The 15,174-nt window shown below is 38.0% G+C and overlaps 1 protein-coding gene across 8 annotated transcripts in view; it reads right to left on the bottom strand.

The window, feature by feature from the left end:
• Positions 1 to 734: 734 nt before the first annotated feature.
• Positions 735 to 15,174, bottom strand: part of B3GALT1 (beta-1,3-galactosyltransferase 1) — a 220,456-nt gene continuing 206,016 nt past the window's right edge. For 6 of the 8 annotated variants that reach the window (XM_069781300.1, XM_069781299.1, XM_069781303.1 and 3 more), the window contains 2 exons: positions 6,357 to 6,395; positions 735 to 5,782 (listed from right to left, as the gene is read on the bottom strand). In XM_069781300.1, coding sequence (XP_069637401.1) covers positions 4,573 to 5,553 — 981 coding nt within the window. In that variant the 5' untranslated portion in view covers positions 5,554 to 5,782; positions 6,357 to 6,395 and the 3' untranslated portion in view covers positions 735 to 4,572. The remainder of the gene's footprint in view (positions 5,783 to 6,356; positions 6,396 to 15,174) is intronic. The other 2 variants (XM_069781304.1, XM_069781307.1) reach the window with 1 other exon arrangement.

Raw genomic sequence — 15,174 nt, 5'->3', positions numbered from 1 at the left:
GGAGAATGGAGAGAGAGGAATTATTCTGGCTAGTTCTTACAATAAAAGGGACTTTGTCCTGCTTTTATGGTCTTTTGTTTTGTGGGTTTTTTTTTCTGATGTGAAGACCCTAAGGTCACCAAGGCCTTCCTACCGGACAAAACATCATCTTAATATATTTGTACTGGGAGACAAACCCTACATGAGACTAACTGGATAATCTGGATGTATTCAGATTGTGCTGCTTCATTTATTTCCTGGTGCTTTTTGGTAGGCTTGGGGAAGCAAAAGCTCTGTCAGAGTCCGCATGTGGCTCTAAGAGGCCAGGAGAGGACCCCTTCCCTCTATACGGGTACCCTCCCAGCGGTCACACAGCAACTTCAGGGTGAGTTTATTGTGGTTTTATGAGATGTGGGGTTTGGGACATTAGTGCTTTCTCTTTTTTCCCTGTGTGTACCTTTTGATGGCTGCAGCCATACTCATCAAGGTATCATGGAGGTAGCGGAAGAATCATGTTGCAGGCCAAGGGAGTCAAAGAGCTTCACCACCTTAGAACTGCCAGACTTCGGTCTTGTTAGCTGGGGATGCCAAAGCAGCTGAACAGGGCAAAGCAGCTCATGAACCCATCTGCCAATTTGCCAGATATTGCTATGGCTGTTTTAAGATTAAGTCTTTGGTGTCAAATGTAGTAGTACACCTGATCAGTGTGGACAGCAGCTTGATGAAGTTGTTGCACAAATAATGAATAAAAGTAATATTTTTGTTGTGTTTATTTTTTCCAATTATTTTTTTTAAATCTGCTTTTACAGCACAATATTCTTCCTTATGAGAAATGAGCCTATTCACTGGTATTGTGTTTTCAGATAATACCATTTACATTTCTAGAAAGAAGTGAAGAAGAGAACTTACAGGACACCTTCAATTTTTCATGTGATTTTGTTCTTAATTTTTTTTATTATTTGACATTGATACAAAAAAATAGTATCTTGATTAGCAGCTTTGCTGGCAATCCCACAAAACTGTAAATAATACTTTCATCTAAAAGAATGCACTCCTACAGACACTATAGATAAAACAATATATACAATTTAGACAAATAAATACATAAGTACAGCCAGTCATATATAATGATACACCTAAAGTTCGGTTACTGTGGACAAGTTTTTCTAGTTAATTACACTCTTCATTTACAAATTGCCATTGCCATCTACATTATAAAGACAAAAAAAAATTCCAATAGAGAGTCAAAATTGATACTTAACGTTATTATTAGGAAAGATGGAAAATGAACCTTGAGACTTCCGTTTAATACTCTCACAGTTTTAGCAAAAAAAATACTTTTGTGAAAAACTCCTCCTAAAGAGAGGCATTTCCCCCCTAGCTTCTTCCCTCAATGTGCTGTGTTCATGTACGTATTGGAATCAGAATGTGACTATAGTCATGCTTTTGAAGCGACTAGAAGCCAGCACGTCTTAACCAAGTTGTCATTTGTCCCATGCCCAGTGAAACAAAATGACCTGTAAGTAACAGAAATATTTCTTTTGATTAAAGGAAGCTTAATGCAAACACTTTTTTGTTAACAGTACCCCATGTGGCACAAACACTACTGAGTGGAAGGGACAGTAAGCTGTCCCTATGAGTAGACATATTGCTCCCTTTCTATCTCCAGGGTGCAATACGGCAGTTACTGAGCAAAGAGAAAATAATAAATCTGTTACCTAGGTGTAACAAGCTAGTGAAGTCTAGTATCAGAAAATTAATAGAAGTAGAAAACTAGGCTTTTGTTGTGTTCTTTTAAATTCGCTTGACACTAAAAGAAAAAAAAATCTTGTACATTCAAAAGTTAGGGCACACATGCTTAAGGCTCTTGAAACACTGAACAAATATAATGCCTAACTCAGCTCCATGCATAACAGAATACTACATAGCAAGCAGACTACACATATATACAGCTGAATACAGAAGAAAATGCCTTAGAAATATGTACATCAGTTTCAAGATGAACATTTACATTTCTGTTGAAGATCTATCTCTTTATAAATGGCAGGAAATATATTTTTTTCAGATACTATTTTCAAGGTGTACCTTCCAATCATTAATGCAGTCTACTTGTACTAGGAGAAATTCAAGGCTGCCGTGCTACTTAAGCCCTGAGGTATCTGGATTGGGAGCCCTGCTGTCCTCTTGGTTACTAACCAAAGGCCCCAGAAGCATCAGCAGGAGAAGTAAGGCCACCAAATCCATTAGGCTGTGGATTCAGAAACCCCAAATTACTGCACAGTGTAGAGGGATAGTAAAGGTGATTGCAGCCTGTGGGTTGAAATTACTACAAAGTGTGTTCCCAGTAGGATGGCATCCATGCTGCCTGATTTACCTGAGGGCTGGGGATGAACTTCACCCTTGTTTCCCTTCCTAAACAAACATATTCTGGGGCTTGGGTAAGGAAAGCTGAACTTATCCCAGTGGGTGTGTTCGTGTTACATATTCATCTATGCAATTAGTTGGACCTTGTTTAGCTAGAGTTCTGAGTTTGGTAGGAAGCAAAAGTAATTTAACAAGGACTAGGTCAACTAGGGAAGGATAAATCTTAATTATGCTGCAAGAGATTCTGTATTTTTATATAAAATTACTGTTTTTCATTTATGAAGGGTGCACAAGCTCCTGTTGATTAGCAGTAATTCCTGGGCTATCTGTTGTGTAGCTTCACCTTTAGATCTGAAGTAGATTTGTTTCCGACAGCTACTGCTTGTGGCTTAAAGGCCAGGTACGCTTTACCTTACAAGTAGCTCCTTTCGAAACAGTAGTGCTACATCTGTGAATGAGACTAAAAATTTGTCATGAAACTACAAACCTTTTGGGGTAGCATCTTCATTCCTCTGTTAGCATCTTCATTACTTTATGTAAAGTGCTCTGTACACCTATGGCAAAATCAGGTCAGAGTTTTCCTTTAAATTCTTATTCAGTAAATTTCTGATAACTTTAGACAACCTGAATAATGTACAGACTAAACAGTTTTTCATATGTTACACGTAACGCTGACTGAAATGAATGAGACTTTTGTGTGTGCTGTGGATGGTGTGAGTAATCTATGACCAATAATATATTTGGTGAGATTTGTGTCTTTGTAACTTGTCTGTGAATTCTTCATTCCAAGTTATTTGCTGAGCAACATCATATTTTAGCGCTTTTTTAGAAGGTGGTGCTGAATAGACATGGCTTGAATTTATTGAAGAATTTTCCAGGAAATAATTCTCTTGATATTTCATTAACATTCATATTCAAAACACATAAGCACATTATGAAACTTGAATAAAATCTTGTGTGTTTGATTTCTGTCACGTGCTCAGGGGATCTCCTGAGTGGGACCTTACTGAGTGTTGGCTCTGTGATGAGTAACCTGGGAGCTGCAGATCTGTAACAAAGGCTAGAATTTGTTTTTCTGTAATAGGTGATTCTTAAAAGCCCTCTATTTTGCTGTGAAAGTTGTACGTAACTGTTATGTACTCTGTTGCCCAATCAACAGAAAATTGATTGCATTCTTTTATTGGACAAAATTCTACTTTTCTACACCATTAAAAATCTGCTAGACTCTCATTCATATATGTACTGTAGCAAAAACTAGAGCTTACCCTTAAAAAGCTGCTTCTGTGTTACTTTTTTGTAGGTAAATAGTGCACTGATTGATGTTGAAGAAATATACTGCTTATTGACACTTTTATTATTCAATATAATTATATAATGCTATGCAAGATGCTTAATGGAGAGATCCACTGATACTAATGAGAAACATTGCACTTGCTTTGAAATTAAAAGATATTAATACTTTTCTCATGTATTTTTAAGACAGTTTTTCATACATCTTCCCTGTCTTATTTCACCTACACATTCTACTTAATTATAAAATTGTGTTACATCTTTTAGGGGCTACTTTAGGCAGTGGAAAGAAATGGGGTATCTTCTGAAATAATTTAAAAGAATACCGTTTGGTAAATAAAAATATACTTCAGCGTGTTGGTTTGTTTCCTAAGGCCTGTGAGACTGATGTTCTTACCTGTCTAAATTCTGATATTATACCATCAGTAAGCTGTTTGGGAATAGCACACACTGTACTATAAAATATACATGTCAAGATAGGTGTAAGGTCAGTGCAAATATATACCGCTCCATTTATTAACAAAGCTCTAAATAGAGATGGTTGTAGGGTGTCAAAAAAAGGAATAAAAGTATGTTTGTAATTCTTCATTCTTAGGGCCCGAGTCTTATCTCAGAGGCTGGGGAATGAACTGTTAAGCAGCTCAAAATAGTTTATTACTGTCCTTTTACATACAGATGCAGGAGCTGATATGTGTGATAGAGGATAATATACAAAATCTGAGATTTGACTCTAGATCCTTTCGGTCGGTGTAATGTCTTTATGAAAAGAGCCTGAAGTCTGTAAACCAGTAGTCAAAATGAGAATGAAAAATCAGTCATTAAAAATCCTTTCACAGTTAATATCTCACAGTTTAACCTGTAAATCAGCAGATCGCTTTGTCAAAAAATAACCAGACTAAACCAAAATTACTAAAAAAGGTATTTACATCTGTAAAAATCTTAACATCTAAGATGTTTCTTGCTGGACATGTCATTCCAAATTCTGTGCATTTCTTCTGGTGTTATCTGGTGCACTGTGATGACCCTGCGGTACCTGCACAAGCTGTAGGCCATTTTCCAGTGATTGAAGCCACTGTTTTGGAAGGGGTGAATGCCCAGCTTCCGAAGACAGAGTCCAACATACACGTCTTCAAGATGAAGAAGTCTGGTATGAAGGGAGGTTTTGTAAATCAGTTCCGCTACGTCAGCTGAAAAAATGTAGCCGGTGCCTGAACAGAAGGGTGGGTAATTGCTGTCGGGATACAAATCTCTTGGCATGTACCACTTACTGCGAACATCTCTTATTGGTCCTCCATTTATAACGTAACCAGTGAAGTACCTTCTCCTTGGCTTGGTGTTAGGTTTGAGCAGCTTATAAATAAGATTATCCATATTTACAAAAATATCACTGTCTGTCTTCATAACATACTTTGCTTTTGAACAAAATGTTGCTACCCACCTCATCCCCATCAATGTTTTCAGAGTGAGGTTATGATAAGAGTCAATAAAATCTTCCACAATAATGTCGTGAAAAATTTGGCTTTCTTGCTCTACCATTTGATTTAACACAGGATCTGCATTTTTTCCCAGAAGAAATAGTGTGGTGATTTTAATTCCTTTGAAGTTGTTTTCGTCTCCCCATGTTTCTCGAATGGCTTGCCTTGCATCAAACTCTTTGTGAGTTGTGCTGATAAGAATGACCAAAAAAGGGACGCTCTTCTCACATTTGTTGGGTTCATTGATAAGAAAGTCAAAGGAATGTGGATTTATAGGTCGAGTTCTTATGTTGCCAAAGGAAACATTTTTTCTGGCTATGGATATGCTACTGAGCTGTCTGTGGCCAGTGTAGGAAGAAGTAGGGCGAGTTATACTTAAGTACCAAAGAGCGCTTGCCCAACAAACTACTGTCAAAATGTATAAGCATGAGACCTTTGAAGCCATTGTTCCTCTAGCTCTTCTATTCCATGTGATGAATAAATAGCCTTTGTACCATGAGCGCACCTATGTCCCAAAGAGGCAGCATATTATTAATGAAACGTGAAAGTTCGATACATAAAAGTAACTCTGTAATCATTCATGGATCTCACATAGGAGCTATTAACCCTGATGATACTCAGCTTTTCCTCTTTTACTAGCAGTGGCTTCCATTTCTTGGAATTTTCTGTTATTTCTGAAAAATATGAAGAAAAATTTTCCATTGCTCGATCATAAAAGCCTAGGGCAATAAAAACAAGCTTAAATATGACTGGGCTTTAATAAGCGAAGTGTCTTAATGCATTTCTCGGATATCTTTTTTTTCTCATGAGATACTACAATGCAAGATAGTGTACTAGAATATCGCAGTATAACTGAAGTAATGCTTTTATGATTAATAATTTCTCACAGATGATAATATATAAAAAAAGTTAAGCATGCATAGCATGTTGGCTGCTTAGGTAATTTTAAAGGTATATGAAAATAATTTTCTTGTTTCTAGCATTTTCTTGCTTCCTAGCATTTTTTTTTCTGGACAATCTTTCAAAATATGCTGTGGAGCATTTTAAAATTATTTAAAGAATGAAAAATAATTTATCTTAGGATGAATAGCATTGGTGGCAGCTATGTACATGAATACCTACAAATCTCATTTGATCTAAATGTTGTTAATATCTGTCCTGCTACCAAGAGCTTTCTTTGGTGGAAATCAGACAGAATGGCACTGATTGGTAAAGGTACAGGAGAGAGAGATACGTATGCTGTCTTACCCATGTAAAGATCAGCTCCTGAGTAGACTCCATAAAAGTCTAGAAATAAATTAACACAGTTCAGTTATTTTTGTTGGCTTCCTTCTCTTCTCCCCCCAACCAGTATTTACTTTTCATGAGCAAACATCATTTGTATACTATGTAAGACAAATCGCGATGGCAGCCTATTAACGGTGTCACTTTGCCGGCCGGCATGCAGAGCGCTTGCCTACCCGGCTGCGGTTCCTGCACCGGCAGCCCTTCCCTGCTGTTGTGCCAGTCCTGCCTCTGGCACCGGGGAGCTTTGAGGCTTCCCTCGATCCGGGGACTGCGCCAGCCCTGAAGCTTCCTTTGCTTTTAGCACCTTTCCTGGGAATGAGTTCTGTTTATCATCATTTCATGGAAATGAGACAAGCTGCATTAAGCCTGCCAGATCAGTGCTGACTCCTCCAAGGCACACCGGTAGCTGGAGAGTGCCTGCAGGCTCCGCGTTCCTGGGTTTTGTCATTGCGTTGCTTCAGAGCTAAAGGATAGTAGAAGCATGCAACAAATGAGCTTTACACAAGAGTCCTTGAAATAGTTAATATTTACTTTGGGTAGAAAAAAACATATATGGATTCAGATAACAAGATAGAAGCCCCGTCTTAGAAATGTCCTTTCTGTTTCCACACTGCTTAATGCGTTGCTTGGATTACATCAAAGTGCTTTTTAAGGAGCCCATGCCTCCCCTGCGTTGGATATGTATGGTCTCCTTTTCCTTTCTCCGAAAGCAGATGAGAGTGTGGCCCTGGAGGTGGCCCCGTGGCAGGGTCTCCTGCCAGATGATCTGTTGCTTAGGGTTTGTGCAGACAGAGTCCCCCTCTAGGCAGGCTATCAGAGTTAAAGGACTGTTATCCTGTGTCACTACTTCACACTGAGCTGTAAAAACAGCAGAGAAATAATCTGAACGTCTGCTAAATATGTACAGATCATAATCGCCTTGTATGTTCTTATAAGTAGTGCTGTCCTGCTTGTCTTCATTACGTGCACTTTTGGTTATTTAATGACCAGAACCCACATACCCCTCTCCCCTTCCACAAAACAGGAGAACGTGAATTTGTGACCTGTTTCAGAGCATCATCAGTTTCAATCGATTTTGCCCTATAGCTGGGGCAAGTTAATGAGGTAGAGGTTGACTCTGATCTCCTTCACTACTTATCACAAGGCTTGGGGTTTGTGATCTTTTCCCACCAAACAGTAGCAGTAAATGCTTGGGAGCATTATATTTAAGCGAGGCCTTTAATTGCACCATAGGGCTGCAGAACGCAATGATCTTGGCGCACACACATACATCCTTGTAAATAAATACATTTGTGATAAATCTATACACAAATGTTACTGTAATGTCTGAAGAGGGGATCTGGCCTGCTGTAACAACCCACTGGGGTCACTGGGACGCAGTTCTGAGAAAGACAAAACACATCCCTGATCTGGTAGGTTGGTTTTCTTTCTGGCTTTGTTGTGAATCTCTAATAACCGCCCCCACTGGAAATCCCAGCGGGGAAAAACACCCGGTGTGAAATGCCATAACGTAATGAAAACATACGAGTGTAAAGTCTAGAAGACTGTGTTAATAAAGAAATACAGCAGTCATGGATTGGAGATGTAGAGTAAGAGCTATGTACGTCAGTGTATTTAATGGACTCCAGCATTAAGGTCTCACAAATACATCTAATATTCTGCATATGATGAATTATTTTTAGGAAACTATATATTGCATTCTCTAAACATGTATGTTCTTCTACATCTTTTGTTTAATAAAGGCAGGTGCATTAGTTCCCATGAATACTGTGCAGATATCTGAGGGAAAGGAAAATTGTAACCAGTGCTTCTTACAAACTGCAAAATTACATGAAATAGCTTTTCAGTCCAGCAATGTCACAGCTGTGATGTCCAATCTTGTGTGCTCTGAAAGGATTAGAAGCAACAAAAGCCTTACACCATTTTGAAGAAAGATTCTAAGCTATGGTAGGGATTTTTTTGCTCAGTTATGAAATCTACAGATAACTGTCCAGGATGAATATTTCTTATATTGGCCCTTGGATTGCTGTCTCTTGAAATAAATTTATCTTTTTCCTGTTGTGTGTTTGGTTTTTTTAGTTTGTTTGTTTTGCCTTTTTTAAAAGAAAAATAAGAGTTTAGATGGTGTTCTTTGGTTTGGAGTGTCTTACACCATCCCTGTGGTAATTTTTTAGCAAAGTGCAGGGGAAGTGGTTAAGAGTGAACTGGCTGTAGTTTTCTTGACAAATGAAATTTTAGATTTAATTATTTTTTAGGAAGTTTGAGAGGAAAAACAAAAAGAGAGCTCCCTGCTTTCCTGTGATGGGGTCTCTGCTATTCCTAGTCTGCTGTGAGGTGAAGGTGTGAAGATTTAAGTTCATGTTCCTGTTTTACCTGAGCTTTTTGCTATATATGGGGAACAGATTTGAAATAAAATAGCACAAACAAAATTGGCAAATAGTGCAAATACAAAACAAAATTTGCTGAGGAGTCTTGGTCTGCTATTTTAGCTGATGATATTGTCACTTTCAGGAATGATCTCTCATTCTTTGAAGGATCGCAGAAGGGGTTAGATAAGTAGCTATGTCGTGTATTTTTTTGGCCATAGAGCAAATGCTCCTACAAGAAAATTTTTTTTCTTGTAACATTGTTCCTGCACAGTAATTCCAATAATGTTTACCTTGCACAAGCAAGATAATACATAGCTTGATTAGGCAGGGAAACATGAACTAAGCAGCAAAATGCATATTTTGTGATGATTTAGCAGTCAGGTATTTCAGAGGTTGCCAAATTCTGTTATAAAAGATGGTGCTAATTCATCAAGGACCTAAACAAGTGCCTAGCTCAGGCTTTCCTAGAATTGCTCCTGTGTTGAAGGTATCTTGCAAAATTATTCACAGTATCAAAGTCTGTGACAGCAAACCTTTTCCTTGTCATGTGTTGTGACCTGAAACTAAACTCTGCAGCCATGCAGTATTTGGGAATTTTGTATCAAAGATGTGAATTACGAGGAAGGAAATCAGAGTGTAAAATGAATGTGCTCAAATTATAGTGCATTAAAACTTTTGTGTTAGTTACTCATTTGGAAAAGGGGAGGAATGAAGTGTGTGAACTAAGGTCACTACTTTCATCTAAAGAACAACTGAAAGCACTTCAATGCCCACATATTATCATGGTTCCTGTAGCAGTTTGCCCAGAACTTCTTCAGAACATTTTTTAACTTAGTCAATAATATATATATCAAAAGCTGCCTTAAATATTAAAATGTGTGGCAAAATCATTACTTTATTGTGTTTCTAGTCCTGACGCTGGATTCACTATATCGTCACTATAAGGATGACTTTTTTTTTTTTTTTTTTTAGTTTTGCCATGATGTTCTTGAATTTGGTGTTGAAATTTGAAGACCTTCTAACAGCAGGATATGGGTTGTCACAAGGAGAGCGGAAAGCTTTTATCAGCTTTAGATTTTGTCTGTTGGGATAGGGTATGTCGCATTAGGGGACATTGGCACAGGCAAAGGGAAGTGTCGCCTCCTTTCCTTTGTTCTGTGGGGCGAAAGAAAGCTTTTTAGCAGGGCAGCAGCAACGTTAAGCACGTGGATCCTTGACTTTAAACATGTTTTAATTCAATCTGTCCCTTATCCCAACCTGGCTGGCATACTCAAAGGCTCAAGCTTTGCTAGGGTAGAAGATGGTAAAAAGCAAATATTTAGCACTGTGTTTCCATATTGTGACTCGAAATTGTGCACTTAATGGTGCTATTCACAGCTCATGCTGTGCAAGCCAGAGAAACCACCCAGTCGGAGCACGGAAAGCAGTACTGTGTAACTTCTCTAAGTAATTGACCTGAAGGAGACTGTATTTGCAGCACACACTTTACAAGCTGACTGCACATCAAGAATAATCCTCCAGATAATGAGCATATTTGAGAATCTTGCTAACTGTTCATGGGCAATTTTCAGGCAGACGTCAAATGAGTTCAGCAAATGTTACTTGCCAACTGCAATATTTTGCTAATATTTTGGAATGCTGCTGTCTCTGCTGAGAGGTTGTTGGTCTTTTTCTTTCAAGAAAGCCCATCCTATGTCAGTGCAGTTGCATTAATGTAACTAGATCACGGTGGATGCACATGATAGAAACCACAGCTTTTGAAGCCTGGCGTGTTGCCATAATTGTAATCCATACCATGTCGCTACCTACTGCTGAGGCATAACGTAGGTGCTGAGTGGAGGCAGTCAGGATGCTGAGCCCTGGGGATGACCCTGAGTGAGAAGCTGAGGGAGGCCGCAGCTGCTCATCCTGACACCCAGGAGCCTGTTAGGCAGAGCACCACCGAATCAAATTAACACTGTGCATCTCTGCCAAAATGTACCTTTTCCTTTCCCTGAAAAAAAAGAGGGAATGCAGCTGCTCAATTATTTAGTAAATGTAGCAAACTCTTCTCATTTCCCCTGAAGAGACATTTTTTGTAAGAGTTTTCTGTGATCGTGGCTTTCATCTGCATATAGACCAAGACATTGAAATGTCTTCATCGTTTACGAAGTCCTTAAATTACCTAAGGAAAAGTCTGTGATTATTACCAAATCTTGTTGAGAAGATAATTATCCTGAACATTAAGAACACATCTACAAAGAAATTTGGAGATGATGTTATGTTCTTGGCTGTATGTTTTCATAGTAATTTCTTGAGGAAATTCTGGACAGATGGCATAGGTGATTTAACAGGAGATTGCAAGCTCCTCTCTGGCAACTTCATTTGAAGGTTTCTTAAATATTCCAAATGCTTTTGCTGTGCTTGGGTGTAATGGACCTGAAACCAAATCAGTGCTTCAAAGGAAGACCTTCCCTTCTAGAATATAAGTGGTAAGGGACTGTAACAGATGTAGGAGCCACAGTCTTGGGTTGAGGGGAGGAAAGTACAAGCGTTCATTTCAGGTCTGTGTTTTTTAGAAAAATCAGTTCTTCCACTTTGGGGGGTCCCAGCCGTCATATGTTAACAGAGGCTGGCTTCCCTTCTCTTCCTTCAAAAGCAACAAGAACAAATATTTTCTGAAAATCAGGCTATGTTTTAAGATATGCTGTCTGTACATAGAGAGTCATTCCTTGTTCACAGAAATATTGATGGGCTTTACCCTAGGCAGTAACAGAATGTGAAAGCAAGTATTTGCACAAGTGATTCTTTCATACTAACTGTTCTCTTTTTATGAATGGTGATTTGCAGATGGTTTATGCTGTATTTTATCACTGAATTGAAGAATTGAATTCTGGAAATAAATTTGGGATTTATAAATTATTTTTCAATATTTACTACCTGCTCTTCATGTGAACAAAAGGTAAGAATGACTGTTCATTAGGGAATTTTATGAAAAGCTTTTAAGTCTTATATAGGGAAAATGCAAGTTTTAGAATTTCTTGTAAATGTGCCCATGCTGGTGAAACTTCCCTAAGCTTTAAAGAGCTCCTGTGTGGTCTTGTAAGAGTTAACTATTAACTCTACATGAAAGCAAATCTGCATATGAGTGACTTTTCTGTATTTTCCACTTCATATTTTTTCAATGAATGTACCTCTATAAAAAAGGATTTTCTGTTCTTTTTCAAGAAGTGCCGAGACAGCCTACATAAAACAATTAAACTGTGTTTTCATTGCTTTTTTTCTCATGCTTAAGAATGAATTATGCACCTATTTTTTCTCAACAAAATAATTTGCAAGTTAAAAAGTAAACAGTTTCCACCGTGACTAAGCTGTGAAGTGCAATTTTCAATTGCAGAAGATCAAACAGTTGAAAGAAATATTTAGGAATATTTTGATCAACAAATGTCAGATTTACCATGACTGAGGGGAGTGGGATAAATTACTGGTTAGGAAACGTGAGCTTGGCATGAAGGACCATTCCTTGGCTGGCAACATATGGAGGTGGGATCTCAGTGTTGGTTTTAGCAGCTTTTCTCTCTGGCTTGGTTTGTACATCAGGAGCTTTGTAGCTATAAACTCCCATCCAAGTTTTGCAGCTCAGGAAGTATTTTCTATGCAGAAAATAGTTCCCTGCTTTCTCTGAGCAGAGACTTGAGAGCTGCTAGGTTGGCCACACACTGTTCAGTGTTTTTCATACACACAGAGCACTCCTCAGGGAGTCAGGTGATAGCCATCAGCTTCAGAATGACTGGGGAGAAGCTGCTTTCTCTGGTGGTGACTAGGAGCCTGGTCTGCACTAGATGTGGCTGCATGGGGCTTCTGTAGCTGTATTTTCTTCATGGTAAATCTGCCTTTGAATAAAACTGGCCTTGGAGAATGCCCTGCAATGGTAGTGGAAGACAACATGGTGATAGATCAAGATTCAAGCTTGTCCAAACTAGACACTGTGCCTGTCTGGGTTTGGGTATTTCATAAAAGCAGAACATGCACAGTTGGTTTGCTAACCGGAAAAAAAGTACAATTTAATAAAATCTGGTATTTGTAGGAAATGGAAATTTTTTTTTTCTCCCATCTGGCATGTCTCAACATTACATTTTCAGTAGCCCATTTAGTGTTTTGCTTGTTTTTTAAAAATAAGCCTCTTTGTCATAGTCATTGCGTGTTTGTGACAACCTAGTCTTCTCCAAAGTCTCCAACAGTGGTATCACACAGCTGACTCCTTGTGGAAAGAGATGATAGGACAGACCAGACCCTGAGGACCATCTGTGCAATGGATGGGTTTCTAAAGTTTTAGCAAACCAGCTGTGCTTGGTCAGATATTAATCTAGAATGGTTAATAGCTAGATTTTACTCAACTCAAAATAATGTTAGAACTTGGGACATGCCAATCAGCAGTTCTGTCTTGCTATATTGCTGATTGCAAGTGATTTACCTGGAGCCAGTGCATGCTGCTGTTAATGGGAGTTTTGCTGCTGACTTTAGTAGCAGGCATTTTAGGTGTATAGCCTTTGCACTAACTAAAGCGGAGAGAAAAGAAATGAAGAACAAAATGAAAGAGCGGAATAATTTTAAGCAGAAATATTTTTCTTTTCATTTTCTTTTCTTTTTCTTTTTTTTTTTTTTCTTTTAAAGTTGCCCAGGAGATGTCAAGTGTCAGATCTGTGCATTTTTTCCCATGAATGCTTTTCAGAAACAATTTTAAAAAACACTTTGTGACTTCATGTTGTGATAGGTCATTTGTGATTACATCAATCATGTCCTGTTATAGCAGCAACGTGTAAATTGCATCTCAGTATGGTTATAAACAGATGCAAATAACGTATTTCACTTTGGGTTACCATAGCCACAACCATTATTTTCTTTAGCTATTGTGCTGCACTCTATTGTGAAATGTCACAGCAAGGTTCCTTAGCTCATGTCACCACCAAATTGGTTACAATATTTTGCATCTAATGAAAGTTTAGGACAAAAAAAAGAGGCTTTGAGTTCTTAAAAAAAAAAAAAAATTCAAGGGGAAAACCTTTAGAACTGCTTTAACAAAATCTTTATTACTCATAAAACAATTTTACATAATTTATTATCAGAACCAAAAGGTTAAATTACCTTCAAGTAATAGTGTTTGAAATCAAATATACTGCTGTTCTTGCCTTAACCTTCTTGAATTTCACTATTTCATTTCCTTTGTATTCACAGCGATGCCTATGAAACGGTGGTCTGGGTTATGACACCAAGAATAGATGACAGTGGCCTTGATTCTATAGATGCCTACCTTAGCGGCACTGCCGTTCTCAATTAATCTTTGTCACAAAAAGGATGAGTAACAATTATGTGAAGACTGGAACACCTGAAATCACACTTACAGTCTCTGTGGTGATGATAACTCATTGAACTGGATAATGAATCTACTTCCCATAATTTACATGCTATCAGGGGCATTGGAGGAAAAGTACAAACAATTAAAACTTTTGGATTTACTGGGAAAAGTTCTAAAATAATTTTGAACCTGCCAATTAAGGTGTCAGTCATGATGCTTGGGGAACTTTGCTTATAACCGCATCAAAACTGGGGGCACTTCAGGCCGGAAACATTGATTATTGCTATGTATAAATACATTTTTACAACCTCGGAGCACAGCTTTTATAGGCAGTTACTGGAGGGACTCCTCCATATCTCAGGTGTATCTGTATGATACCTATATTTATTGTAATCGTTATATTTCTTTTACCTGTGAATGATGGAGAGAGATTTTTTTAAAGGCTGAAAAATGCCTAGAATTCACATTATTTTCTCATTTCTTCCACAGCAAGGAGGCTAGAAAATTTTGTAAACAATCAGTTTAGGTGATCATATAATAGCATAGCTCCAACATTTTGTGATTAAGAAAAAACATTAGATATTATTAGATGTCCAAGGAAATTGTTGGATGTTGTGACGCTGTGGCTACATGGGCTTTTTTTTTTTTCTTTTCCCTGGAAATAATCCCTATGTTGAAGAGGTCCCAGAGCCTTGCTCTGTCCATCCAGGAATAGGTTGCAGTTCAGTTTTTTTCACGTTTGCATTACAGTAATTAATGTGAAGCTGTGTTGTGAAGCATTTGTCACCGTGAGCTATTTATATGTCAAGCTTCAAGTTTCTAATTCCCTTTGTGAAATAGTTGTGATATGTTTAATGCAAGCTGTTGCTTTCAAAATTGCACCTGTCTCTTGCAGAACTGTAACATAAGAAAACCCCCAACCAAACAAATTACTTTTGTCTTCAACTTGGAAAATATGGCCCATACTTCAGCCAGGTGACTTATTCTCAAATATACGGAAAACATTTCCTAGACATACTTTTTTTTTTTTTTTTTGGCAATTGGTTAGTTACGATTGAGGTTCCCTGGTTTGCAG

Source organism: Haliaeetus albicilla, chromosome 4, assembly GCF_947461875.1.
Source record: "Haliaeetus albicilla chromosome 4, bHalAlb1.1, whole genome shotgun sequence".
Taxonomy (NCBI): Eukaryota; Metazoa; Chordata; class Aves; order Accipitriformes; family Accipitridae; genus Haliaeetus; species Haliaeetus albicilla.
This window is presented reverse-complemented; position numbering and strand designations above follow the sequence as displayed.